Source organism: Coenobita brevimanus, chromosome 23, assembly GCF_032717465.1.
Source record: "Coenobita brevimanus isolate Jiangsu-jjx chromosome 23, ASM3271746v2, whole genome shotgun sequence".
Taxonomy (NCBI): Eukaryota; Metazoa; Arthropoda; class Malacostraca; order Decapoda; family Coenobitidae; genus Coenobita; species Coenobita brevimanus.
The window spans coordinates 39,513,800-39,541,206 of record NC_136976.1 but is presented as its reverse complement, the minus strand read 5'-3'; the positions used below and the strand labels follow the sequence as shown (position 1 = coordinate 39,541,206).

General features: G+C 42.1%; 1 protein-coding gene across 1 annotated transcript in view; it reads right to left on the bottom strand.

Moving 5' to 3' along the window:
• Positions 1-27,407, bottom strand: part of LOC145392951 (pyruvate dehydrogenase phosphatase regulatory subunit, mitochondrial-like) — an 865,738-nt gene that overhangs the window by 280,835 nt on the left and 557,496 nt on the right. The window contains exon 15 of the mRNA XM_080267241.1: positions 6,232-6,380. Within this exon, the coding sequence (XP_080123367.1) occupies positions 6,232-6,380 (149 nt within the window). The remainder of the gene's footprint in view (positions 1-6,231; positions 6,381-27,407) is intronic.

The following is a 27,407-nucleotide window of genomic DNA, read 5'->3' as shown; positions in this document are numbered from 1 at the left end:
TCTATGCAAGCTTCCACATTTGCTCAGAACTCGTCTTTCACTCTGCTTGCACAGTCTTCTGTCGGCACATACAGACTCACAATCGCCCACGCCTGTATTCCTACTTTCAGTCTTACCTACACACTCCTTGAACAAAATGATCCATACTGTACTCTCTCGTATTCTCCTTGCACCTCTCGCACACAGCAATATATGCACCATCCTTTGTCCTCACATTCTCACCTACTTCTGTATACCGTATTTCGCGGCATGTAAGACGCAGCATTGTGAAAGACGCACCCTAATTCTGGCAGGGCAGTTCTGTGAAAAAAAAGTTTGCCCCAACCAAGACTGCAGTAAGGTTTCTTAATAAGAGCCATTACCTCACAGATACACACTCACCTTGCAGAATCTATTCATTACTGATCATCAGCCTTTGGTTTCTTTTTTTTTATATACAAAGAATGGTACAGGAAAAGAAAACCATGCCCCTTCTTGACAAAACGTAACTGATATGAGCCACTATCACTTAGATACACACTCACCTTTCAGAATCTATTCAGTACTGCTCATCATCCTTTAGTTTTTTCTTTTATGTACAAAGAATTATACAAGAAAAGAGAAAAGAAAACAAAACCCCGTCTTGACAAAACGTGACTTCCAAACCACGAGGCCATCTCAACTTTGTTGATAAATATGTATCAGTAAACTGATATAAACACTGTTTTTAATATTTTATGAATTTAAAACCAAAAATGAAGTCAATAAACTCTGTTCTTTCATTCACTGATGAAAACATAAAGTACAATGAATGTTCACATCAGTTCATTTATCCTAAAAGAACCCCGTCATATTCCACACCTGTTACGGAATTTCCTCACATTGCCTTGACTCAAGCACAATATCAGACTACTACCATCATTGATCATGCACTCTAATTAACCTGTAATTACCTCTACAAATAATATAAAAAGGTAGCACTTGTAAATACACAAATTACAATGTTTCACAACCAAAGTTCAATATAGCAAGGCTGCTTGGGAACAGGATAGACAGCTGTTTTTACTCTCTTCTCTCAGTATCACTCCTTCACTGTCAGCTATGTTCGTCTTGCAGCATCAACAATTAAAAATGCATGCTTCACTGATCATAATTTACTATAAACATTCATTTCAAAACATACTGAGTATGGTGAAAACATCCATTGTTACACCTTAGTAACACTGTTGCCTCCCAGTCGCTAGACAGCAGTCTCTACCCCTTCCTCTCAGTATCACTTCCTCACTGTCTGCGATGCTTCCCTTGCAGCATCAACAGTTAAAAATACATTCTTCACTGATCACAATTTACTAAAAACAGACATTCATCTCAAAACATGTCGAGAATGGTGAAACTATCCCTTAGCAACACTGCTGCATACCAAGCGCTAGACAACTGTCTCTACCCTCTTCTCCCAGTATCACTCCCTTACTGTCAGCTGTTTTCCTTGCAGCATCAACAATTAAAAATGCATATTTCTCTTATCAGAATTTGCTAAAAACAGACATCCATCTCAAAACATTCGAGTACTGTGAAAACATCCATTTGTGGTCTTAACACTGCTGCCTCCTAGTCACTATGGTACACACACACACGCACACATGTACACACCACATGCAACATTCACTCGCCTCTGAAACATTTACATCAGTCAGTTTTGGAGTACCCACTGGGTTTATTATGTGCCTAACACATCGAAATGTATTTGGTTGTTCAATATAAATATCATCACTTAAGGACATGAAACATCTCAAACAATTTATTCATCCAAACATCGTCAGTGCAAGACTAAAGGTGTACAGCACCATTGATCCTAAATTTTCCTTGGTTGCATCTGTCATGATCACCTAAAACTTATATTCACTTCATATTACTGACATGGTGAAAATTTCACTCGTCTTCAAATAATGAGAATTCATCACTACTTTCCCCAAGTCCTGAAGCATCACTGGAAGTCATCACCACGGTCATCATCACTGTTTCACTGTCACTCTCATACAGTAAATGGTCCTCAGTACCATCCACTGAATTGCTTATACCACACTTCATACGACTCGTTTTAACTGAGCACAGGCGATATTCAGACTTGGGGCATTTGATACAGCCCACATTAACCTCCTCAGTACATGTTTCCTGAACTGAATAAAATCATATGGCGAGCATGAATAAACTACTCTATAAAATACATTGCTGGGCTGAAGGGATTATAATAAGCGGATTATCAGTTCCCTAGCCTGACTCTTCCCACTCCTACTTCCTTAACTACACCCACACCAAACTCTCACCCACACCTTAGGATTCTGGTCGTTTCGGCCGTAACGTCCAAAATGGCAAACGACTTTACAACCTGACCTAACCTAACCTAACCAAACCAATTTGGACGTTACGGCCTAAATGATCGCCATTGCCGATCATGAGAGCTTTGCTTAGGCAGCAGAGATGCAGCGAGTGAACGTTGTCAATCATTCTGATTGCTTCGTCTGCTAAGAATACAGCAGAAATGGTGGACTCTGATATGAATGCCTGTCAGGCACGCTATTTCAGATATTGTATCAGTTATGCTACTCAGTGAATTTTATCCTATTTTCATAACAAAATCCTGTAATTGGGTGTGCCCTGAGTTGCATAGACATTGCTGAAGTACTTCACTTGGCTGAAAAAGTGAAGCTGTAACTTCAGGCAGTACTGTTTAACGTTACAACTGTTTTTCCTGTTTTTCGCTATTGGTATAATAAGACTGTTCACTTCTATGATACTCTTGTCAGGCATGAAACAAAATGTCACTAAGAGAAGCCAACCATATGAGGGTGATTGAATTTCCATATGCGACAAAAATCAATTCTGATGACTTGTCATGTTCGCTTGCCAGCATCTCTCCAGTATGACTGCTTTGCTAGTTAGTAAGTGGATGGCAAGCAAAGTGGTTATGATTGCCTTTCAGAAGGTTAGCAGACAGTTCACCAGTGAGCATGCTAGCTTGCTAGAGTAGGGTGTACACTAGACGCAAACCTGCTAAGTTGCTAAACCGCTAAACCCCTTGACGGTATTGGCCAGTTGAGCTGAAAACAAACAGTGAATGCTTTGTATTCTTGATCTTGCGTGTTTTAATATCTGCTGCATATATACACTCACAAAATGTCACAAAAGTAACTGACCTAATTAGGGTTACTGAATTTCCATACGTGACGAAAGTCTGTTTTGATGACTTGGCAGTTTCACTAGGCAGCATCTCTCCAGTATGATTGCTTTGCTAGTTAGTAAGTGGATGGCAAGCAAAGTGGTTATGATTTCCTTTCAGAAGGTTGGCAGACAGTTCACCAGTGAGCATGTTAGCTTGCTAGAGGAGGGTGTACAGTAGACGCTAACCTGCTAAGTTGCTAAACCACTAAACCCCTTGACGGTATTGGCCAGTTGAGCTGAAAACAAACAGTGAATGCTTTGTCTTCTTGAACTTGCATGTTTTAATATCTGCTGCATATATACACTCACAAAATGTCACAAAAGTAACTGACCTACTTAGGGTTACTGCATTTCCATACGTGACGAAAGTCTGTTTTGATGACTTGGCAGTTTCACTAGCCAGCATCTCTCCAGTATGATTGCTTTGCTAGTTAGTAAGTGGATGGCAAGCAAAGTGGTCATGATTGCCTTTCAGAAGGTTAGCAGACAGTTCACCAGTGATCATTTACGTTAGCTTGCTGGAATAGTGTGGATGCTAAACTGCTAAACTGCTATCTTCACGATGTTAGCCAGTTGAGCTGTAAACAAACCCGCGAAAGTTTTATGTGTTTCTGATTTCGCGTGTTTCTTAAATCTGCTGCATATACACATTAGTGTATAATATTTTTAAAAATCAAATCAAATCTGCATACTGTAGAAAACTCCTGTGGTTGCTAAGCAGTGAGATGATCATCTTTATGAGTTTCTTCTCAATGGAGCCAAACTAACCTGCCTCAGTCTAGCATGCAGGACGCATGGGGATATTTTAATGTAACTTTGAGACAAAAAAGTGTGTCTTACATGCCGCGAAATACGGTATATACCCAATCAATATTCCATCTCTCTCACACTCTAGCCTCTCCATTTGGTCTCAGTCAATCCACATATGTCCACTTGTGTATTTCCAAGCACCTGGACAATGTCTTTCACCTAATCATTTGCACCCATCACATTCCACACTGAAATCCAAACCACGTCCTCTGTCCAGTCCTTGGTCGTCACCTGTTGGTCAGTCCTGGTCCGAGGTATGTTGTTTGTCTTTTTAGTTAGTTGTTTTCTGCAAAGGGGCACTAATCCTCTGCCAACCCACTTGTTGACATGTAGGAAACATGTATTGGCTGGATTTAAGGTTACCACATACCATATTAAATGATTCCCTGGATACAGGAAATCATTTGGCCTGTCATGCAATGAGTATCAGAACAATGAGTGAGTGAATGATAGGCACTCCCACTGACCACAAATGCAAGGCCAGAAAGTTATTTTTCATTGGCGGGAAGCAGGATCTAGGTACCTGATTTCTCAGGCCGTACCCAAGGATACAAGCACCTTCTTCCACCCTACATTGCATTAATTGAAATCACACAAAGAAATAGTAGTGATAATCATTCTATGAAGAACTCTGGTGGAATATGGCATCCATATGGGCTCCATAGCATAAGCGCTGTTTTCAAGTGGGGATGAATCACTGATGACTATGGGGGGAAGGTCACTGTGCCTTTGATGCCTTTTAATGGTAAAAAGTAATAATCCACTCTTCAGTTCCTTGGGTCTGATAAATTCCTCCTGTCACCAATTTTTGATATGCATGACGGGGGACAGGGTGACGTGGAGGCGATTTGTTTGTGGCCACCCCGTCTAACGGATTAAGGTGTCTGGCAACAGATAGATAGATAGATGGTATCATAGTGGCTTGATACCCTCTTCCTTGGGTGTCACTCAAACTCACTCACTGAAAGTGAATAATTTCTTTTGCTCCTGCTTTAAACTTTTTAACTTATTACACTGTGGTAGCTGGGGATGCTCACAATCCACTCATTTGATGTAGTGCTGCTTTGAATGTCTGCCCTTTCCTCTCTTCCTTTGTTCCTCTTATGTCCTTCTTTCCTTCATTCTTTCCTCCTCCTTCTGCCTATAGGTGACTTTACACTCCTTCTTCTCTGTTTCTTTCCTTTACTCTTTCCTCTTCCTTCTGCATCTGGGTGACTCTACACTGAGTGACAAGCCAAATGGTTTCCTGTACACCAGGAAATCATTTACTATGCTGGGTGGTAACCATATAACCAGATTATGGCCCCTAGTGGTTTAGTGGGTAATTAAGGGGCTCCAATTGGACTGAGCCTGTGTAGGTTTATATCCAAAGGGTGGTTGGGGTTTATTGCTCACATAATGCCACTCACGGATGAATGAGGCTGGCCACTCTCATCTTAAATGTCAGAACCAACTTGCCTAGCCCCAAGCTCCTTACGCCCCTCATGGGGCAACATAGGATTGGATGATGGATGGAATTTTTTTTAACCCCTCCATGCCAGGCTATTTATAGAGCCAATGTTCTCTCACTATGGCAATTTTTTTTTAAACTGCCTGTTTTCAAACCTTAATATCTTGGAACCATAGCAGTTAGGGAAACAAATTAAAGACCATATTACTCATCAACTCTTCTTCCTGCAAATGAAAGTATTCCCAGGTCTGCACGTTGTCATGTCAATGAGTAATGACATGATGAAGGGGAGTAATTCTGGCACAAGAGGTAGGCTGCATTCAAGCGTTAGTACACAGCCCCGAGTTTGGCTTTGCTCTCAATGTGATAACTCCTCCATTACTAGATAAACTAGACACAACGGTGTCCAAGGCACACCCTATACCACTATTACTGAGCCCTTTCCTAGCATCCTTGGAAAGAGGCTTAGCAGGGGTGGATGAGGCAAAAGTCCACATGAGGTGGGAACAGAATCAGATGAGGAAGGTTAAGAAAATATCGTCTTACACCTGGCAAAGTCATAGAGCCGACTGAGGTTAGGTTGGCTTGGCAGGCAGGAGTCCCTCCCTAGCTTTTGGTGATGAGATAAAATGACGGCCACTTCAAACTGTGGCGTGAAAACAAGAGCGGTTCCGACTGACACCCGGCAGTTAAGGGTTAAGAAATGAGTATAAAATTTCCAAAAACTGATTGCCATACACACAGTTATACAAAACAATGAAAGTGGTACTGACCTGTTTTCTGCACGACGGATGAGGAGACAATCATTCTCATAGCCACCACGTTCATTCTGCATGCCACTGTGTACAACACCACCCACTGGCAAGTTCACATCATTGCTGCACAACTTTTGTAGAAATTCCACTACTTGGTTCCCTGCAGACTGAGATAAAATGAAGAGTTAATGTCTATCTCATAAAGACCCTGCAGTGTAAGACAGAAATAATCACCATAATAATCCTATCACTAGTCATCACACATGGCTGGAATAAAAATTCAGCACTGAAGTGGTGGGCTGGATTGTGTAAAGTAAGTGAATTTGAGAAACAGTTAACATCTTACACTGCATGGCAATACAATACAGTGATACCTTAGTTATTGCACACTTGGTTATAGCAGCTTTTGATATCACTGAAAGAAGAAAGTCTGAACTCCTGCCATTACTGTACATTTTTCAGCCCTCCAAAACATTGTTTTCATGTACCTGAGCTTAACGCAGCTGGTTTTTCTGACAATGATGGTACAGTGTCTGTGGTTTCTGATAGATCTGAGAGAATCAGTTACAAGGCTTTGCTCTAGGAGTTAATCCCTTGTGGTGATGCAGCCTCAGACCCCCTACCTTGAAAAAGAGAGGGAGAGAGAGAAAGAGAGAGAGAGAGAGAGAGAGAGAGAGAGAGATACAGTTCCCTTATGACAGCCACACAGAGGCCAAAACTGCCTGCAAGGGCGTTGTGTAAACAGAAATGTTAGGACAGTGTGTTTCCACATTTACTGATTTTTTTTTTTTTAATTGTCATCTTTTGTAACCTTTAGATGTGACACAAAAATTAATAAGAGAGAAGGATAGAAGTAACAGGAAGAGGAAAGGGATTAGGAAAGGAGAAAAGAAGATGACGAATAGCAGGAGACAAATAGTGAATGGGAGTGAGGGACAGACATTCATGGTCTGTCAATGTGAGGTTTTATAGTGGAAAAATATACTCCTTTGTACACGGGACTGGCTGTGCATTTGCACGGCACCCGGAGTTTAACAAACAACTGCCTAAACTGGTTACTGTACAACCATATCAGCATGGTACTTTTAGAATAAATAGATACTTTAGACATTCATTGTTCTTGGTATAAATGTTAATAGCTCTATTTATGTCTTTTGCTGTCAGATTTGATTACTTCACATATCTGTGAGTTTTGGGTGGGGGCTGGGAAACATCTTCACTGTTTCTCAAGAAACTTAAGGGGAAAACTGTTTCAAAATCTGACAAAATCGATATCCGACAACTGCCATATGTATGCATACCCGTAGGATTTCAGTGTGTGTGTGTGTGTGTGTGTGTGTGTGTGTGTGTGTGTGTGTGTGTGTGTGTGTGTGCGTGCATGCATGCGTGTCTGTGTGTACAGTAGAAACTCGATTAAATGGACTAATTCAGCCAATCTCCATTCCATTATCTCAAATTTTCTGCTAAATCGAGTTCTGTAGTAACCAAGGTTCAATATAAAGGAAACTTTTTTAGTATTTTGAGGTACTTTCCACAAAATCCTTGATGCCAACAGTCAAGCCAAGTTCCTGACAATGCTCACCCAAACCTAGCAAACTATGCTAACTCTTAATGCTACACACAGCAGTCAGAACCCATAATTAATACCCTCACTTAAATGCATTATTGTGTACATGTTAACAGTGATACATACAGTACTGACTTAGTAATAAAATATGCACACATAAAGAATAGGGTGAGGATAGTAGTGTTCTAAATACTGTAGTACAGTAGTCCCTCATCTATCTGGATTCTCAGTATCTGGACGTGTTCATTATGCGGATGCTGAACCTTGGCTCTATTACACCATTACCCAAATTTACTTGCTATTATTCGGACATAAAAGACCCCGAGAACTTCGGTCGGCCAGCCAACATGTTCAAACATTTGGTATCATGGCAGCTGGGCTCGAGCCATGAGCAGCAATTACAGATATACCTCGATATACGATACCCTTAGATGCAATACCCTGGCTTAACCCTTTAACCGCGGGCATTGTTTTGCCCTGACTGTCCTCTCCCGCGGGGGTTTCGACCAAAATGTAAACAAACTTTAAACCTTTATAACTCTGCACAGAATAAATCTAGAGCGAAAAATAAGGTACCATTAGAAAGTACTAACCTTCGGCTTTGCAATGATGTAGGTTTCATGATTTCGTTGACTATCACTGGATGGGCAGTGCCATTAGAAGTGAGCGATCTAAAGTCACTATTTTTCGCTCACACACCATTACCTTCGCTCATACACCATTACCAAATGCCAACCTCATTCTGATAATAATACTATAAACATATATGAACACTGCACACACGATAAACACCCACTCTGTGTTCAATGAGGCAGGTAAAAGGCACTGTAATTACCCGCACTTCACTGCCACATCAGCGGTGTTGTAATCACTATTTTTCGCTCACACACCATTACCAAATGCCAACCTCATTCTGATAATAATACTATAAACATATATGAACACTGCACATACGATAAACACCCACTCTGTGTTCACTGAGGCAGGTAAAAGGCACTGTAATTGCCCGCACTTCACTGCCATATCAGCGGTGTTGTAATCACTATTTTTCGCTCACACACCATTACCAAATGCCAACCTCATTCTGATAATAATACTATAAACATATATGAACACTGCACATACGATAAACACCCACTCTGTGTTCACTGAGGCAGGTAAAAGGCACTGTAATTGCCTGCACTTCACTTCCACATCAGCAGTGTTGTCACTCACACAGCTGGACAGATACTGATGCGTGTTTGGTCCGGGGTGGGGTGGGGGGCCCAGGGGGTGGGAGGTGGTGCCCCAGGGGGGGGAGGAGGGAGGTGGGGGTCGGCTGGAGTGAAAGAACTTAATAGCTACTCTCCCTTGAAACAACTGGCGCATGGAAAAAACGCAGGGTATTCAAAATATTCACAAACATTCGAGAATGACACCCGCGGTTTGGTCCAGTTTTTGCAATGTCATTCCAGAATGACACCCGCGGTTAAAGGGTTAACGACAGGGGTAGCAATACCACCATACGCCACCTAACAACGGCCAAACCCCGGTTTAATGATGGGTTCTGATTTTTGAAAACCGATTATGACAATATTTTAGACTAAAATTGTGTGTTTAGGTTGATTTATAAACTGTTTTTAGACTTAGATTAATGTGTTTTAGCCACTGGTGGGGTGTACATTGTATTTTGAGGTACAGTTTACTAAGCTTGATTTTGTCCAGACTTATATTTGATGATTTTCACATTTTATTTGTTGGTTTTAGTGAGTTATTTACAGGTGTTAGGCTTAGGTAAGTTTCTTTTACAGCTGTTAGGCCATTTAAATTGGCTTTAAACTTGTTTTTGGACTCATTTGGGTGGGTTTTTGACTTGGCTCAAAAATCCATCACTATCCTTTACATGTTAAATCTACCCCAAGATAAGAAACCCGGGCGAGTGATGGGTTTTTACTTAACCAACTGCACTGTTAAACCGGGATATATCTGCAGTCCGTAACCCACAATCAAAGCTAAAATGTCCATCCACCCCTGTACTGAATGGTCAAAGTCGCACACTCATCCCATCACTCCCAACGAACCTCTAGCACCCGAGTAATACGACTGTAACCTGCAAGTGGTGTCAAAACGTCCGTATGCATCCCCACCATATGTCCAATATCGCACAGCTTACGGGCAAAGTCTTTCCTAACTGCCACCACCATCAAAAACAGACCACAAGCCACGAGTACATGTTAGGCGACAGCAGCTGTCCGCCTATCCATTGAACACAAGTCCGCCAGTCACAGTGAGTTGTGTTTCCACATGGCCACTCGGCGTCTAACTGACCGCAAGCCACGAGTAAATGTACTCCTGCCTGTTTACATAAGGGGAAGAATACTGTTCATAGCCTTGCTTCTCCCCACCTCCAATCCCTCATCCATACCCTTCCAGCTCCCCCCTCACTCCCGCAGTCCCTACCCTCCTCCGTGTTGATAACAGTGACTCATGAGTTTTCAAACTTTTTTGTGATTTTTTCGACTATTATTGGTCAAATCGAAATTCCAAAGTGATCACAAGAAAGCTCATGAAAATCTGCATCTAGACATATGCTTAACGCTTGGAAGGTACTGACAAAATTTTGCACTAGGATGGTGGGAAGTTAGATGAAGGTAAGTTTTACTCCTGAACACTTTATTCTTGCTGCATTTCTGTCCACTTGCTTAAAAGTTTTATGTGTTTTTATTAGCTTATCTTATAGTATAAACACCGGCAAAGATGATGGTATACAATTTATACCAATATAACCAATTTCCAGTGGCATATTTAGCTGTAGAATTTTATTTTGCCCCGGGAGCAATCACTCGTCACAGACAACAGATTTTCAAACCATTGTCAGTTTTTTTGTGGATTTCTGTTGTTTATGCATTGTTTTCTTGATGTTTAGCATTATTATGGATAATCCTATGTGCATTTTGATGTCTCAATATGGCAGAATGACCAGAAAACAGAGCCAAAATTAGGAAGGGTACTGTACATACATTAGTGTATAGATCGGGTGTTTTTTGGTTTTCAGTGTGTTTTTTTTTTTTCATGGTTTTCTTGGTGCTTAGCATTACTTTGGATATACCTATGTGTATTTTGATGTTTCAATATGGCAGAATGACCAGAAAACAGAGCCAAAATTAAGAGGGGTACTGTATATACAGTCGTGTATTGGTCAGGTGTTTTTTGGTTTTCATTTTTTTTTTTAATGGTTTTCTTGGTGTATAGCATTACTTTGGATATTCCTATGTGTGTTTTGATGTCTCAGTATGGCAGACTGACCTGAAAACAATGCAAAAATTAGGGGAGGTACTGTACATACATTGGTGTATAGGTAAGGTGTGTTTTGGTTTTCTGTGTTTTTTTTTTTCATGGTTTTCTTGGTGTTGAAAATGATTTTGGATAATCCTATATATGTTTTGATGTCAAAATACGGCAGAATGACCGGAAAACACAGCCAAAATGAGGAAGGGTACTGTACAAACAGTAGTGTTTAGGTTGGGTGTGTTTTGGTTTTCAGTGTTTTTTCTGCATGGTTTTCTTGGTGTTTAGCATTCCTTTGGATATTCCTTTGTGTGTTTTGATGTCTAAATATGCCTGAATGACAGGAAAACACTGCCAAATTAAGCACAGGTACCGTACAAATAGGTCAGGTATAAGCTGGAGGTGGGTACAGGTAGGGTCTGGGTATGGTAGGGGAATACTGTAGTGTTCATTATCTGGATGTTGCCGTTACCCAGACATACCTTTGGCTCTATCTATGTCCGGATGAATGAGGGATTACCGTACAATAAAACCTCAACATAATGGACCCCAATATACCAGAATTTGCTTTTATCAGACTCGAGGAGCCGACCAGACTAAATTCTTATATACAGGGAAAAGTTTGATAAAGCCAGAGGTGGTTCGGACTGCCTGACCTCAGTCTGGAGTGGACATAGCGTCACTCTTACTTTGCGGGGAAAGTCCGCTAAATATGACTTAAGTTTCAAAATTAAGCTCTGACTGTGTGCCTTAACTTGTGGATTGAGCAATTACCTTCTGTTATCCCACCTCATGGTGCACGAAAAAAAAAAAAAAAAAAAAGTTTTTGTTAATTACTGTATAAACTTGAAGATAAACAACCAGGGCATCATCTGATGGTGAAAATAAAAAAGAAAATCTCTCTCCATCTTTGTGTAGAGATTCTCCTACCCACCGCTGGGGTTAGTTGGTGCCAAATGTGGCAGGAACTTTGGTGAAAAATTTTTGAACTCAGTACAGCCTGAAATGTGGCTCACAATGTGGCGCTTCTCAGCTTGAACTGTGGCTCGCAGTCCACGGGTTAAAGTACATTACAGTACATACTGGATTAGTGTAAGTGCCTTTAAGTTATATAAGTGTGTCACCTATCTCTCCAGTACAATCATCTCTACTGTACAGACTCCGTTAATGGACCATTTCAGCTATGTTCACTACAATAAGGTAAATAAAAGACATGTTTATCAGTGTACAGTATAGTATAATATTATTACACATGTTGTGTGGTAATCATAGGGGCATTTGTCTTCTTAGTATAATAGCAAAAGTGTATGGTAGGATACTTATTGACAGAGTTAGAGAAAGAACAGAGAAATTAGTTGGAGAAGAACAGGGAGGCTTTAGGAAGGGAAGAGGTTGTGTAGATCAGATATTCATTCTTAGATCTTTAGTGGGAAAGTTTCTAGAGAAGGGAAAGAAGTTGTATGCGGCTTTCATGGATTTGGAGAAAGCATATGACAGGGTGGATAGACAAGGATTGTGGAAAGTGTTAAGAATACATGGAGTAGATGGGAAGTTGTTGAATGCTGTGAAGAGTATGTACGATGGTGCAAAGGCTGCAGTGCGTGTGGATGGTGAACTAAGTGAATTTTTCTCTTTGAAACTTGGGTTGAAACAGGGATGTGTCATGTCTCCATGGTTGTTCAATCTGTACATGGATGGGGTAATAAAAGAGGTACAAGGTAGGGTAGTGGATGTTGGAGTGGCTCTGGTGAGAGAGGATAGTGTTTGGAAACTCCCTGTACTGTTGTTTGCAGATGATACTGTGTTGTTGAATGAAGACGAAGGGGAGCCACAAGGCTTGGTGGATGAGTTTGGGAGAGTGTGTAAGAAACGGAATCTAAAGGTGAATGTAGGGAAGAGTAAAGTGATGGTCTTTGAGAGAGGGGAAGTCAGTGAATGGACAGCGAGGTTGGATGGTGAGGAATTGGAAAATGTGAGTACGTTTAAGTACTTGGGTAGTGTGATGAGTAAGGATGGAGGTTTGGAGGGTGAAGTGCTTGAAAGGGTACAGCAGGGAAGAAAGGTTGCTGGTTCTTTGAAAGCAGTGATAAGAAACAGGGAAGTGAGCATGGAAGTGAAAAAGTTACTACATGACAGTATTGTGATACCAACTCTAACGTATGGAAGTGAAGCTTGGACGTTGTTGGAAGGACACAAGTCAAGAGTGAGAGCAGTGGAAATGAGTTATTTAAGAGGAGCCTGTGGAGTCACATGGAGAGACAGGCTGATGAATGAGGATATAAAGGAGCGTTGTGGTGTGGATGTGGATGTGATAGGAAGTGTTACGAGGAACACACTGAGGTGGTTTGGCCATGTGGAGAGGATGGAGGGTGAAAGACTGACGAAGAGAGTGTATGTGAGTGAGGTGGAGGGGGGAAGAGGGAGGGGGAGGCCGAGGATGAAATGGAGGGATGGGGTGGAGAGGTATATGAGTGAGGGGGGTGTGAGTTGGGAGCAGGGCAGTGAAACGGCAGGGGACAGGGCGACTTGGAGGCGATTTGTTTGTGGCCACCCCAAACGGGATTGAGGTGTCTGGCAATAGATAGATAGATAGATGTTATACCACTTGATTATTGTAGTGAATGTACTGTATAATACATTACAGTACTGCAATGGTTGTGAAAAAAGTTGGTGACACCATGGTGAAAAACTGTTGGTGCAACCCGGACTAATGTCTGATATATTGGAAAAAGTCCGGGTTAGCAAGGGAAAGTCCAGATGCTGCATTTATTGAACTCTTGCTTCTTTCAGACTGGCTTGGGCCCCAATCAGTCGGTTATAGTGAGGTTGTCCTTTACAGTAAATAGGGATAGTAAACTACCATAAGGCTTACCTCCGAAAGGGCTCTGCACTTGTTGCAGATATATGCCTGACACACACAACCACACTGGCCTCCCCACAAACCTGTATGGGTGTGGTTTAGTCACTGTCAGGGTCACCCTCCATCATCACTTGAGGCAGTACAGGGGTGACAGAGAGGCTGGGGAGCATCAGGGATGGTGCTCAACCTTTCCAATTACAAGATCTCACTATAATGGACTAACTGGGGCCCAAGCTATTCCGAAAAAAGCGAAATTCTGATAAAAGCAACATCCGGACTTCCCCTCGTTAACCTGGACTTTTTCCGATATGTCAGACATTATTCCGGATCGCACCAATGGTTTTTAAATTGTTTTCACTACTACTGTAGTACTGTACTGTATTATACCTTCACTACAATAATTAAATGGAATAGTATAAATATGTACTGTACTGTACACTGATAAATATGTCTTTTATTTACCTTATTGCGGTGAACACAGCTGAAGTGGTCAGGCAGTCCAGGCTGCTTCTGGCTTTATCGGACTTTTTCCGATATATAGGAATTTAGTCCAGTAGCTTCTCAATTCCGATAAAAGTGAATTCTGGTCTACTGAGGTCCGTTATATCAAGGTTTTTCTGGCCAAGAGAAAGCCTCACCCACTTCTTCTTTTCCTGAACCTTAGGCATAGTTCTTAAAACTTTGGTTCACTGAAAAAAAACACAAATAAAGCCGCAATACCAAGGCAAAGCCACACTCACGTAAGGCAGTTGCTTATAGTTGGGGGATCACGTGAAAGTTGCATGCTTGGGGGGGACGTATGGCAACACTGCACACCGGCAGTCAGGAGAGTGTTTCCAGTATGGGCTACATGACGTGCTTGATTAACGTGACTTTTTCTGGTAATTAGGTGGTTTTGGGAACAAAATTTCCTTCACATAATGCCTGTATACTCATTTTAACAGAAATTTTCTTTTAAATTGGGCAAAAAGATACCGGAAAAAAATGATTTCGTTATCTTGGGCTTCTGCTAAATCTGTGTTCATTAAATCAAGCTTCTACTGTACATATATATATATATATATATATATATATATATTGTATATAGTACCGAAAGTAAATTTATCATATATATACACTGCTTATCGTACATATGGCAACAGTGCAGGAGAGGTGGGCGGCACCAGGAAGCTGGCAACTCACCCAGACGCCGCCTGCCGAGCTAGGGCATGTGGATGTTCTCAGGCAGGATTGCATTTGTGGAAGTACTTCTGCAAGCGCAAAACCATGAATTTGCATAGAATTTGTTGCAAACGCAAATCCACAAACAAAATCACACTGCAGAATTTGCGGTTTGCAGAAGTGACTGTGTAAGTGCCCAGCTCTACCACACATATTAAAAAACTCAGCTACAAGGCTCCATCAGCACTGATACAAAAGAAAGTAGTTACAAACACAGTAGTATGGATACTGGATCATGAGCCAATACAGTTTAAATCAGTAGTGAGTTCAAGCAACACTCCTGTAAAGAACTGTAATATGAAAAGCTGAGCCACCATTGGGGTTATAAAAATGAAATCACAATAAATTACCACACGAACATTCCCTCACGGTGTGTGGGAGGGCAAAATTAAGGGATCAGGCAAGGACATTCAACTCAATCTCAAGGGCAGAGCAAAGTGGACTGGAGAAGATACCCACAGTAATGAACCATATTACTGTAAAATGTAAATGTAATCACAGTTCCAGATACAAAGCTGTGACCCTACTAAACTAAACTGTATTCTTTTCTTCTTAACCAGGTCCAGATTTTCATCCTTTTGCAGCTTACTTCCCATACCTCAATGGCAGAATAAGATCATAATACAGTTCTACATTCTTTTTATAGGATTTCCTGAGATTGGAAATGTATTCTAGTGCTAATCAATTTTTACAAGTCAGCAAAGATGGTGAGCTGATAATTTTAGGCCAAGTTAAAGTAAAAAAAAGTACAGTGATATAAAGGCATACAACCCATACTGTGATTTACAAAATTTGATGACCTGTGGGCAACTGTTACTTAATGGTATATCACTTGAATCAGACTAAAAATTCATATTTTCAGTATTTATTTTTATTTTTTTTAGAATGGGAATAGGTAATCACATATTTTAAATATGCCACTTGGAGCCATCTGAAGCATATTTCTGCCACTCTTCCTTCTCATTTGACCCTCTATTCCTGCTGGATCTTTTACAGTTATCTTTAAAATTTTTACCCTTGCAACACCCACCCTAATTTATTATACTATGATAGATAATGGGATATTCGTACCTTAAAATAAGCTCTTTCACCTAACCATGATACAAACAATCTGTGAATGATGTATGCGGCTCTCATGGACTTGGAGAAAGCATATGACAGGGTGGATAGACAAGGATTGTGGAAAGTGTTAAGAATATATGGAGTAGATGGGAAGTTGCTAAATGTTGTGAAAAGTATGTATGATGGTGCTAAGGCTGCAGTGCGCGTGGCTGGTGAACTGAGTGAATTTTTCTCTTTGAAGGTTGGGTTGAAACAGGGATGTGTCATGTCTCCATGGTTGTTAAATCTGTACATGGATGGGGTAATAAAAGACGTATAAGGTAGGGTAGTGGATGCTGGAGTGGCCCTGGTGAGAGAGGGTAGTGTTTGAAAACTCCCTGTACTGTTGTTTGCAGATGATACTGTGTTGTTGAGCGAAGACGAAAGAGAGCTGCAAGGCTTGGTGGATGAGTTTGGGAGAGTGTGTAAGAAACGGAATCTAAAGGTGAATGTAGGGAAGAGTAAAATGATGGTCTTTGAGAGAGGTGAAGTCCGTGAATGTACAGCAAGGTTGGATGGTGAGGAATTGGAAAATGTGAGTACGTTTAAGTACTTGGGTAGTGCGATGAGTAAGGATGGAGGTTTGGAGGGTGAAGTGCTTGAAAGGGTACAGCAGGGAAGAAAGGTTGCTGGTTCTTTGAAAGCAGTGATAAGAAACAGGGAAGTGAGCATGGAAGTGAAAAAGTTACTACATGACAGTCTTGTGATACCAACTCTAACGTATGGAAGTGAAGCTTGGACGTTGCTGGAAGGACACAAGTTAAGAGTGAGAGCAGTGGAAATGAGTTGTTTAAGAGGAGCATGTGAAGTAACATGGAGAGACAGGCTGACAAATGAGGATATAAAGGAGCATTGTGGTGTGGATGTGGATGTGATAGGAAGCGTTAGGAGGAACACACTGAGGTGGTTTGGCCATGTGGAGAGGATGGAGGGTGAAAGACTGATGAAGAGAGTTTATGTGAGTGAGGTGGAGGGGGGAAGAGGGAGGGGGAGGCCGAGGATGAGATGGAGGGATGGGGTGGAGATGTATATGAGAGAGGGGGGTGTGAGTTGGGAGCAGGGCAGTGAATTGGTGGGGGACAGGGCAACGTGGAGGCGATTTGTTTGTAGCCACCCCGAACGGGATTGAGGCATCTGGCAATTTATAGATAGATAGATAGATATACTGTACTGTATATATACAAATATATATACAGTACCCTCGCGTCCAGCATGGTAATATTGTCATGCATGGGTCACATGTTGGACCAAAAACGTGTTGGACTAACAACAGAGCTTATAGGGAAAAATGAATTATGTCAGCAACCCTCAGAAAAGTCACCCTAAATACCTACCATATACCTATACATATATTGGTACTATTGTAGTTATAATAAATGGTACTGTGCTATGAAAGATAACTAACCTTTTAGGATAGTGTTGGTGGGCTTGCTGGGAATGGAAGGTGGTATCCAAGGCTGTAGTTAGTCCTACTGGGTCCCCGGAGGATGGCTGTTGGCGTCACTAGCGGGTAATGGCTGTTGCTCCTCCTCAACCTCCCTCATAAATCCTTCGAAATCAAACCTCCCTCATATCTCTTTCGAAATCACACTCAGAATCACTTTCTTCGTCCACAGCCATGGAAGGTCCTGCTTCTGCCTGTCCTAGCACTCTGTAATCCTCGGCAAAGTGCATGCTTCTCACACTGTTGCCAGAGCCCCGTCTCGTGACTGTGAAAAGTAATCGCTGTCGCTGACTCGGTAGAGAATAAGGAGAAGCAACTTTGTTTATAAACTGGTATGCACGCCGATGAGAAGGGTTTCAAAACGATTGATATTTATTCTAAAATATTAATATGTATTCAGTGTCAGGCTAAATGTTCAATGCAGTAGTACGATACATTCTCAGTCGAGTCGCCTGGGTTTTGGTCGCACTGTTTTCCCTGTTGTATGCTCGGCAGGAATCCATCCAGATGAATTCCAAATGCCAGTGGTATCGTCGGCAATTTTACCACGTTACCGTTCCGATTTACCATCGTATCCTCGGCAAACCTGGTATGAAGTGCCGTGTGATAGCCTTCGGCTGCCAGGATCTTGTCTTAAGTTTTTTATTATGATCACGTTGGCTTCATTCATGTCGTAGGCCTTGGCAATGTCAACTTTCCTCTCCCCTTTCTTCTTCCTCTCGATGCTTTCTAGCTTGGTGGCCTGAGGGAGGCGCCGACGCTTCTTGGGGTTCTCAAAAGGCTTTCTAGGCATCGTGAGCAGGGTAAAATGCAGTAACAGGGGCGGAAAATGAAGCAAGAAAAAAGCACCTTCCAATGCAATTATGCGACTGAGTGGCGCTGTGGCGGGAGAAATGTAAACAAAACATCACGTGACACCAGAAGCGTTTTTAATTGGGAAGGCATCACGATCACGTCAAGATAGCGGGCGGGGAAGGCTACTTGATCAGAAGTTTTTCATTGACTATCATCAACATGGAAATGTCCAGTATGACCATGTTGGACCGGGGGTGATCGTGCTAGAGTGAACTCTGCGGATTTCGCCCACTTCTCGGAGCTCTGTGCGTGTTATGCTAACACATTCGTGTTGCAGTAATTAAATTGTATTAAATAATACTAATTAATTGCTCTCCGTGCTGGACCCGAATCGTGCTGGACTAATGCGTGTTGGACGCGAGGGTACTGTATATATATATATATATATATATATATATATATACTGTACTGTATTGTACTGTATACAGTACTCGTCAAAATTACGCAGCACCTTCCGCCGGGCGCGCAATACTTATGACCAAAAAAAGAATCACCCATTTTGGGGGGTAAAAATTGAGCCACAAGTTGCGCCACGAGCATGACGTTACGGTAGCCTGAGGCCTTCCGACGCGCTGTTTGGTTCCAGCCTCAGTTGCCCACGGGCTGCCTGAGAGAGAGGAGCTCCGCCGCGTCTCCCTCTGAAATTGCGCCATTTTTTACCGAGTGTCCCGCAGTGTTTTGGCTTTCGCCAATTTGTTATGGCACCTACCCATGAACTATCGAGTGAAATCATATCCCAGATCATTGCTCTAAACGAGGCAGGCCACCAGACAAAGGAAATTAGTGAATTGGTTGGTGTGACACGATCGACAGTGAGTCGTTGGTGTGCGCGGTTTCGAGTGGAAAACAGTGATGAAATTCCCACAAAGAAGCCGTGGTCTGGTAGGCCTAGGAAAACTTCCCCAAGGTCTGTTAATGTTTTAAAACATGCAGTGGAGTTTAATCCTCGTGTGAGTGCAAGAAAAATAAAGGAAAGCAACCCGGAAGTGTTTGGTGAGGTGTCTGTGAGAACTGTGTCTTGTAGGGTTCATGAACTTGGTTACACAAGTCACAGGCCCGTGAAGAAGCCTCTTCTCACAAAGAACCAGAGACTTTGTAGGCTTGCTTTTGCTAATAAATATCTCCACTGGGGTGAGGAGCAATGGTTGTCAGTGTTGTGGTCTGATGAGGCAACGTTTAGTGTAACCTGTAACAGAGGAGCACATGTGTACCGATGCAAAGGTGGTGACCCACTTGACCCACAGTACGTAGAAAGCACAGTCAAACATCCTGATTCACTGATGGTATGGGCTTGTTTTTCGGGGCAAGGTTTGGGGAAGCTTGTTGTGCTTCCAAAGAACGTTAGAGTAAATCAGGATGTTTACCTGGAGCTTCTGTGTGATCATTTACCAGACTCCTTCGAGCTAACAGGTGCACGAGTGTTTCAGCAGGACGGTGCACCTGCTCACAAGGCCAAATCAGTCACCAAATGGGTTCATGACTGTGAGGTCTCATTCATGAAAGACTGGCCCGGAAATAGCCCAGACCTCAACCCAATTGAAAACCTCTGGTACCTCGTAAAGAAGAGTCTCCAAGGGAAGGACATGAGCTCTCTGCCTAAGCTGGAAGCTGCAATTTGTGACTCCTGGGAGAAAATACTCCTCCAGCACCTCAGGAGCCTCGCCCTTTCACTTCCAAGATGTCTCAGGTCCGTGAAGAAGCGTAAAGGATACCCTACGAAGCACTAAAGGTAAATAAAATGCATTACTTATATGTTCTTCCAATGCTGAAAGGTTTGTTTCGTAGTAGGGACGCAGGGCGCTTCATACTTCTGATAAGTACTGTACAGTATATACATATATATATATATATATAATATATATATATATATATATATATATATATATATATATATATATATATATATATATATATATATATATATATCATCATCATCATCATTATCCAGACCTCTTTTCCCACCCTAGGGCAGGGTGAGATGTAGCAATGTCCTGACAGCTGAAGTTTGCCCAATCCAATGGGCCATACTTCCATTCATTCATCATTCAAGCCCCCGGAATCCTGGCTCCATCAGATACGCCAAAAACATTCACCAGATCTGTAGCTTCACATAAACGTATCTGATTGAGTCAGTCCGGATGCTGCCACGTTAAAAGGGGTGCCAAATCCCTGGTCATGCACTTCTCCTCACAATATTCATCCAGCCAGCTTGATCTCATGTCAGTTCCCTAGCCTCACCGACTTCCAAAGCTCTCTTCCTCACCCACTCATTCACCATCTCTCTCCACCTTCTCCTTGGTCTACCTTGCCTCCTCCCTCCTTCAAATTTTGTCAGATATACCTTTTTCACCACTCTTTAGTTATCCATTCTCTCCACATGACTATACCACCACAGTACACTATCTTCAATCCTGGTGTCCACAAACTTCCTCACTCCACATCTTTCACAGATCACATTATTTTGCATCCTATCCACCCTCTGTACTCCACATACATTCCTCAGCAGTCCCATCTCCACTGCTCTTGCTCTTGACTTTTCATTTTTATGCCACAGCATAGTCTCACACCCATATGTTAAAGTTGGCATTAACTCTCCTTCATGTAAGCCTTGTGCAGCTGCAACACTCAAGCCTCTGTTTCTTATCAAGGCCTTCATTGCACCAGCTACTTTTCTTCCTTCTGTCACTCTATGTTTAACTTCTTTTGCACATTTTCCTCTCTTTTCTAGCAATGTACCCAGGTATTTGAGCTCTCTCACCAATTACAGTCTCTCTCCATTCACCGTAACATCGCACTGGGAATCACCTTCTCTCTCAATAACCATCACTTTACTTTTATCTACATTTACTCTCAAGGCACAATGCTCACAGACATCAGCAAAACTCTGCACTAGCCTACCAAGTTCTTGTCCAGTACTTGCAAGCAGTACTGCATCATTACCATACAACAAATTTGAGATATTTCATCCATCACCATTCATTACCAACACCATCCCTCTCTCCATTACTCGTGTTTTTCTTCACTCATCACCCCATCCATATATAAATTGAACAACCATGGGGACATCACACAACCTTGTCACACACCCACACTGATCGTGAACCATTCACTTAGATGCCCATTAACCCTTACACATGCTTCACTACCATCATAAAAACTCTTTACGGCACCTAGCAGCTTACCATCTACACCATACATGTGCAAAACATCCACAATCCGTCTTTTTTATATTCTGTTGTATGCTTTTTCCAGATCCATGAATGCCATAAACACCTTATTGTCCTTTTCACACGCCTGTCTCACTGTCTCACTGCAAATATTTGAGCCACACATCCTCAGCCACTCCTAACACCACCCTGTTCATCACTCACTAGGACTTCTGATATCTCCCTTACTTTCTCTATAACAATTCTTCCATGTGCCTTCCCTACAATAGTCAACAGACTTATGCCACGATAATTCTTGCACTCACTCTGCTCACGTTTATTTTTGTACAGAGGTACAATCACAGCCTTTTTCCACTCTACTGGCACAGTTTCACTCATCCATGCCTTCTTATATATCTCTAACAAGCACTTTATTCCACTCTCCCCACTACACTTAATCATCTCTGAATCCACTTCATCAGCCACAGCTGCCTTCCCGTATTTCAGCTGCTTCACAGTGTTCTTCACCTGTGAGAGTGTCACGTTTCCTGGCACTGCATTCCTTCTCTCTACACCCCCAAACCCAATCATGTTAACAGTTGCCTTCCTCTCTCCATTCCCATTCATCCGACTTTCAAAATATTCTTTCCATCTAGTCCATACTTCTTCCCCATGGGTTAATGAGCTACCACTTACGTCCTTAACACTTTCACATTTCTTTCCACTGTCACCTCTACATTTCTGCACCTCTTTCCAGAATAACATCCTATTATCAGAGTAATTTCATTCATTTTTCTTCCTAGACCATGATTTACCTCCTTTTTCCTCTTCACTAGTCTCCTTATGTGCTTCTTGCTCTCAATATATGCAGTTCTTATTTCAACTGAACCCCTGTCCTGTATCCACTCTAGCCACTTCTGCCTCTTTTCATTCACTGTTCTCCTAACCTCTTCATCCCACCATGTTGTACCTTTCTTCTTTGATGTTATTCTTGCCACTATGAGATAATGACATTATATTATACATAACTAAACTTCAACATGTTCCCCTTTGTATCAAGGTAATAAAACTTATTATTTTTTAAGTTAGAAACTTATATTTTTTTGTGGGCAAAGGGCAGGACAGGAAAACCCAAAGCCAATGTTAATAATAAGTAATGAATGTCATGACATATAAACCAAGAGTACCACTGGGACTTTTAGGATTTTTTTCAGAGTAGGCACAGGGGGGGGAGGCGGTGGCTCAATCGGTAGAGAGGTGGCCTGCAGTCCTACCGGACCCAGGTTCAAATCCCCACTGGTGGTAGGATCAGTTTAAGGATTAGAATTTCATAAAATCAGACTTTACTGATCTACCAGAAGACCTGCCGACATGTCATAAAAATACCCCCTCTAATACCAATACACCAGTCCTGTATGAGACAGCCCAAGCATGTATTCAATATGGATGGTGGGTGTTAGCACCGAAGTGGTGACATGTAGAGAGGTGTAAGGTATGTAGGAGGACTACTGGGCCTTGAGAGCAGGCTGTGAAGCCTATGCTCAGAGTCGGACACATAAAAAAAATAAAAAAATAAAAAATCGCCCAATATGTATGAGTGAGGAAGCCTCCAGTAACTGGTATGTCTATTTCGTAGTTCTATCCTTGCTGATCTATTTTGACTGCTGGCTGCTTTATTGACCCAAGTGCTATTCTTCTGACACAATACTAAGTGCAGACTGACTGACACTGAGTGTCAGGCCTTTGGCCTTGAGTATCAGTCCCATCATCTTGAGTAGTAGAAGCTTCTTGACCCCGTGATCCTGTAAGCTCATCTTTCCTGTTTTTCGTTTTCCTTGCATGTTAAGTGCTTTTTGATCACTGGAGAATCTAGCACTGTATCTCTCCTGTATACTTTGATGCACTAAAAGGAACTTGCACCCTGTTTGTTGCTACAGCACTGCAACATATAAATTACAGGGAAGAAGAATCACAAGGTACAAACGTCCTAGTAAAATTGTTGCTGACACACTGAAACACATTTAAGATTATGCCTGAAACACATGAATGTCTTAACCTACTGTCATCAAATCTGCAGCTTTTGGTGTACAGCTCAGTAATATCAATAGTGTCATATTCCTTAAAACAAACAAATGTCATAACCTACTGTCATCAAATCTGCAGTTTTTGGTGTATAGATTAGTAACATCAACAGTGTCATATTCCTTAAAACACATGAATGTCATAACCTACTGTCATCAAATCTGCAGCTTTTGGTGTACAAATTAGTAATACCAACAGTCATATTCCTTAAGCATATCATTTATGTCTACAAGCAGGGCTTCACAATCCTCAGATCAGTAAGGGGCTCAAATTCTCAGAGAACCCTATTTCCATAAGACCTTGTATTGTACCAAGACTCTGAGGCTCTGCCATTTTTGTTCTGAGGTTTATTTATTGTGCTTCCCTAACTCTTAATATTCATCCTCACTTAGATATTCGTGGGTCGCTCACCATCCACTTACTTGATGCTGTGCTGCTTTGAGTGTCTGTCTTTCCTTCATTCTTTCCTCTTCCTTCTGCCTATGAGTGACTCTACACTGAGTGACATACCAAATGAATTCCTGTACACCAGGAAACCATTTACTGTACTGTGCTGGATGGTAACCATATAACCAAAATATGGTGCCTGGTGGTTTAGGGGGTAATTAAGGTGCTCCAATCGGATTAAGCCTGTGTAGGTTTATCTCCAAGGGGCCAAGGGGTTGTTGGGGTTTATTGCTCAAGTAATGCCACTCAGGGATGAGTAAGGCTTGTCGCTCTCATCTTAATTGTCAGAACCAACTTCCCTAGCCCCGGGCTCCTATGCTCCTCATGGGGCAGATTAGAATTGGATGATGGATGGAGGGAAGGACTTCTAATATCTATATATATTCACTGTACTTCAACATCTTCATTGTGTTTTCCTTCTTATATTGTGTTACACAATTTTCATTGTGCTTTCCCTCCTTTATTATGTAACCCTACCTTCACTGAGCTAGTGTCTTCCATACCTCCTTTGTGTGTCCTAACCTTCCCTATACTTCCTAAGCTCCTGTTTGTTTCCCTGCCTTCATTGTACTTCACCTTGACTGTGTCTTCCCTGCCTTCACTATTCCTCAAACACAGGAGGTAATAAAAAAAATTCCTCCAGAACTATACATTAAACCTTACCCTATGGAAATGCAGATGTCAAAACAGAAGAATAAAGGTTTAGCAAGAGCTGTACATAGGTTTTACCTCAGGCCAGAGTGATGCCTGTTAACATTATAAAAAATGTAAACAAATGTTTCCAAATGCATGTATTGTACATATAGCACCTCCCCACCCCCACCATGACAATTTTTTTTTTCTTATGTGCTCGACCCTAGGAATAGGCTTTACAGCCTGCTCCCAAGGCCTACATACCATACACCTCCACATGTCACCACTTCTGCACTAACACCCACCATCCATATTGAATACATGCGAGGGCTGTCTCATACAGGACTGGTGTATTGGTACAGTACCCTCACGTCCAACATGGTAATATTGTCATGCATGGGTCCCGTGTTGGACCAAAAACGTGTTGGACAAACAACAGAGCTTATGGGGAAAAATGAATTATGTCAGCAATCCTAGGAAAAGTCACGCTAAATACCTACCATATACCTAAATATATATTGGTACTGCTGTAATTATAATAAATGGTACTGTACTTGATAACTAACCTTTTAGGACAGTGTTGGTGGGCTTGCTGGGAATGGAAGGTGATATCCGAGGCTGTAGGTAGTCCTACTGGGTCCCTGGAGGATGGCTGCTGGTGTCACTAACAGGTAATGGCTGCTGCTCCTCCTCAACCTCCCTCATAAATCCTTTGAAATTCCTCTCCCCTTTCTTCTGCCTCTCGATGAATTCTAGCTTGGTGGCCTGAGGGAGGTGCCACTGCTTCCTGGGGTTCTCAGAAGGCTTCCTAGGCATCGTGGGCAGGGTAAAATGCAGTAGCAAGGGCAGAAAATGCAGCGAGAATAAAGCACCGTCCAATGTGAATTATGCGACTGAATGGCACTGTGGCGGGAGAAATTTAAACAAAACATCATGTGAGAGCAGAAGTGTTTTTCACTGGGCGACATCACGATCATGTCATGATAGCGGGTGGGGGATTTTACTTGATTGGAAGTTTCGATTGGCTGTCAGCATCACAGGAATGTCCAGTATGACCGTGTTGGACCAGGGGTGATCGTGCTAGAGGCGAACTCTGCGGATTTCGCCCACTTCTCAGAGCTCCGTCAGTGTTATGCTTACGCACCTGTTTTACAGTACTTAAATCATATTAAATTGTACTAATTTTTTGCTCTCCGTGCTGGACGCGAATCGTGCTGGACAAACACATGTTGGACGCGAGGGTACTGTATTAGCAGGGGTATTTTTACGACATGTCAGCAGGTCTTCCGGTAGATCAGTAAAGTCTGCTTTACATGAAATTCAAACCCTTAAACTGTTCCCTGCCCCAGCGGGGATTTGAACCTGGGTCCGGTAGGACCGCAGGCCACCTTTCTACTGACTAAGCCACTGCCTCCCCCAGTTGCTATTGGCAGCTAAAAATCTCCCAGAAAATATTTTTCTGGGGCAATCTGTCCCCCTGCCACCCATTAGCTACACCACTGAAAGATCCAAAAACAATAATTACTTGATGGGTAAACAGTCAGGCTAATCTATGGTGAGAAAGGAAACCAGAGTACTGACTAACCTAACAATTTTCTTTCACTCTATTCTGAATGGCCTTGTGCATTCCTGCATGTGTTAACCCTGTTCATTTGATGGCACCGGTCCAAGCTTCACAAGCTATGGTGGCCTGGTCCCTTAACCCGCTGCGTCCCGGAGACATGAATTCACGTCCTCACATGATGTGCACTCATATCCCAGAGACGTGAATTAACGCGGCAACATTGCAAGGTCCCTAATTTGCACAATTTTCAATTTTCGCGAGTGATTTCGCGAGTGATTTTTGGCACGTATACACGGGACACCTTCCTCTATTCCTCTACAAGATGCCAAGCAGGGACAATGCCTTACACCGCATAACCTCTCCCCCCCCCCCTGCACGCCATTGTCTCGACAATTCACCTGTTACCAGTGACCTGGGCAATAAAGACATTCAGGGCCAGAGTGATTCCCCAATCGATGACAATGTGGAGGACAAAGTTTACATAGCATTAGAGGAAGAAATAGTCAGAAATGATGATCAGGTAATGTGGGAAAAAAAAGGTCATGAATGGTGATGAGTTAGTGAGTGAAACAATGCTTATAATGCCTATATTACTGTTTGAAAACCAATATACTCTTGTACTACATATAAATTCGTACCAAGTAAATAAATAAATACTGTTTATGAGTGGATAAAATAGTTACCCTCCCATAGAACTCGTTTTCTTTGGTTCCAGCCTGTTAGAAAACCCAGTCAGGTAAGGAGGTACTCGTACCTAAATCGAGTATTTTAAACCTCAGGTGAGCCATTTCTCTATGAATTTTCGATGTTTCTCACCAAAAGCGGATATTTGAGCCAAAAAAAAAAAAAAGGTCCAAAAATGTCGGGACTGGGGCGTACCACTGCCCAGAAAACGTCGGGATGGGGCAGGTTAACCCTAAGGTCATATCTTAAGGCCTCACTCCTAAGCCCATATTCTTATCTGTTAAAGAGGCTCCCTAGCATCTCTTTGATGGTGATTTATTTTT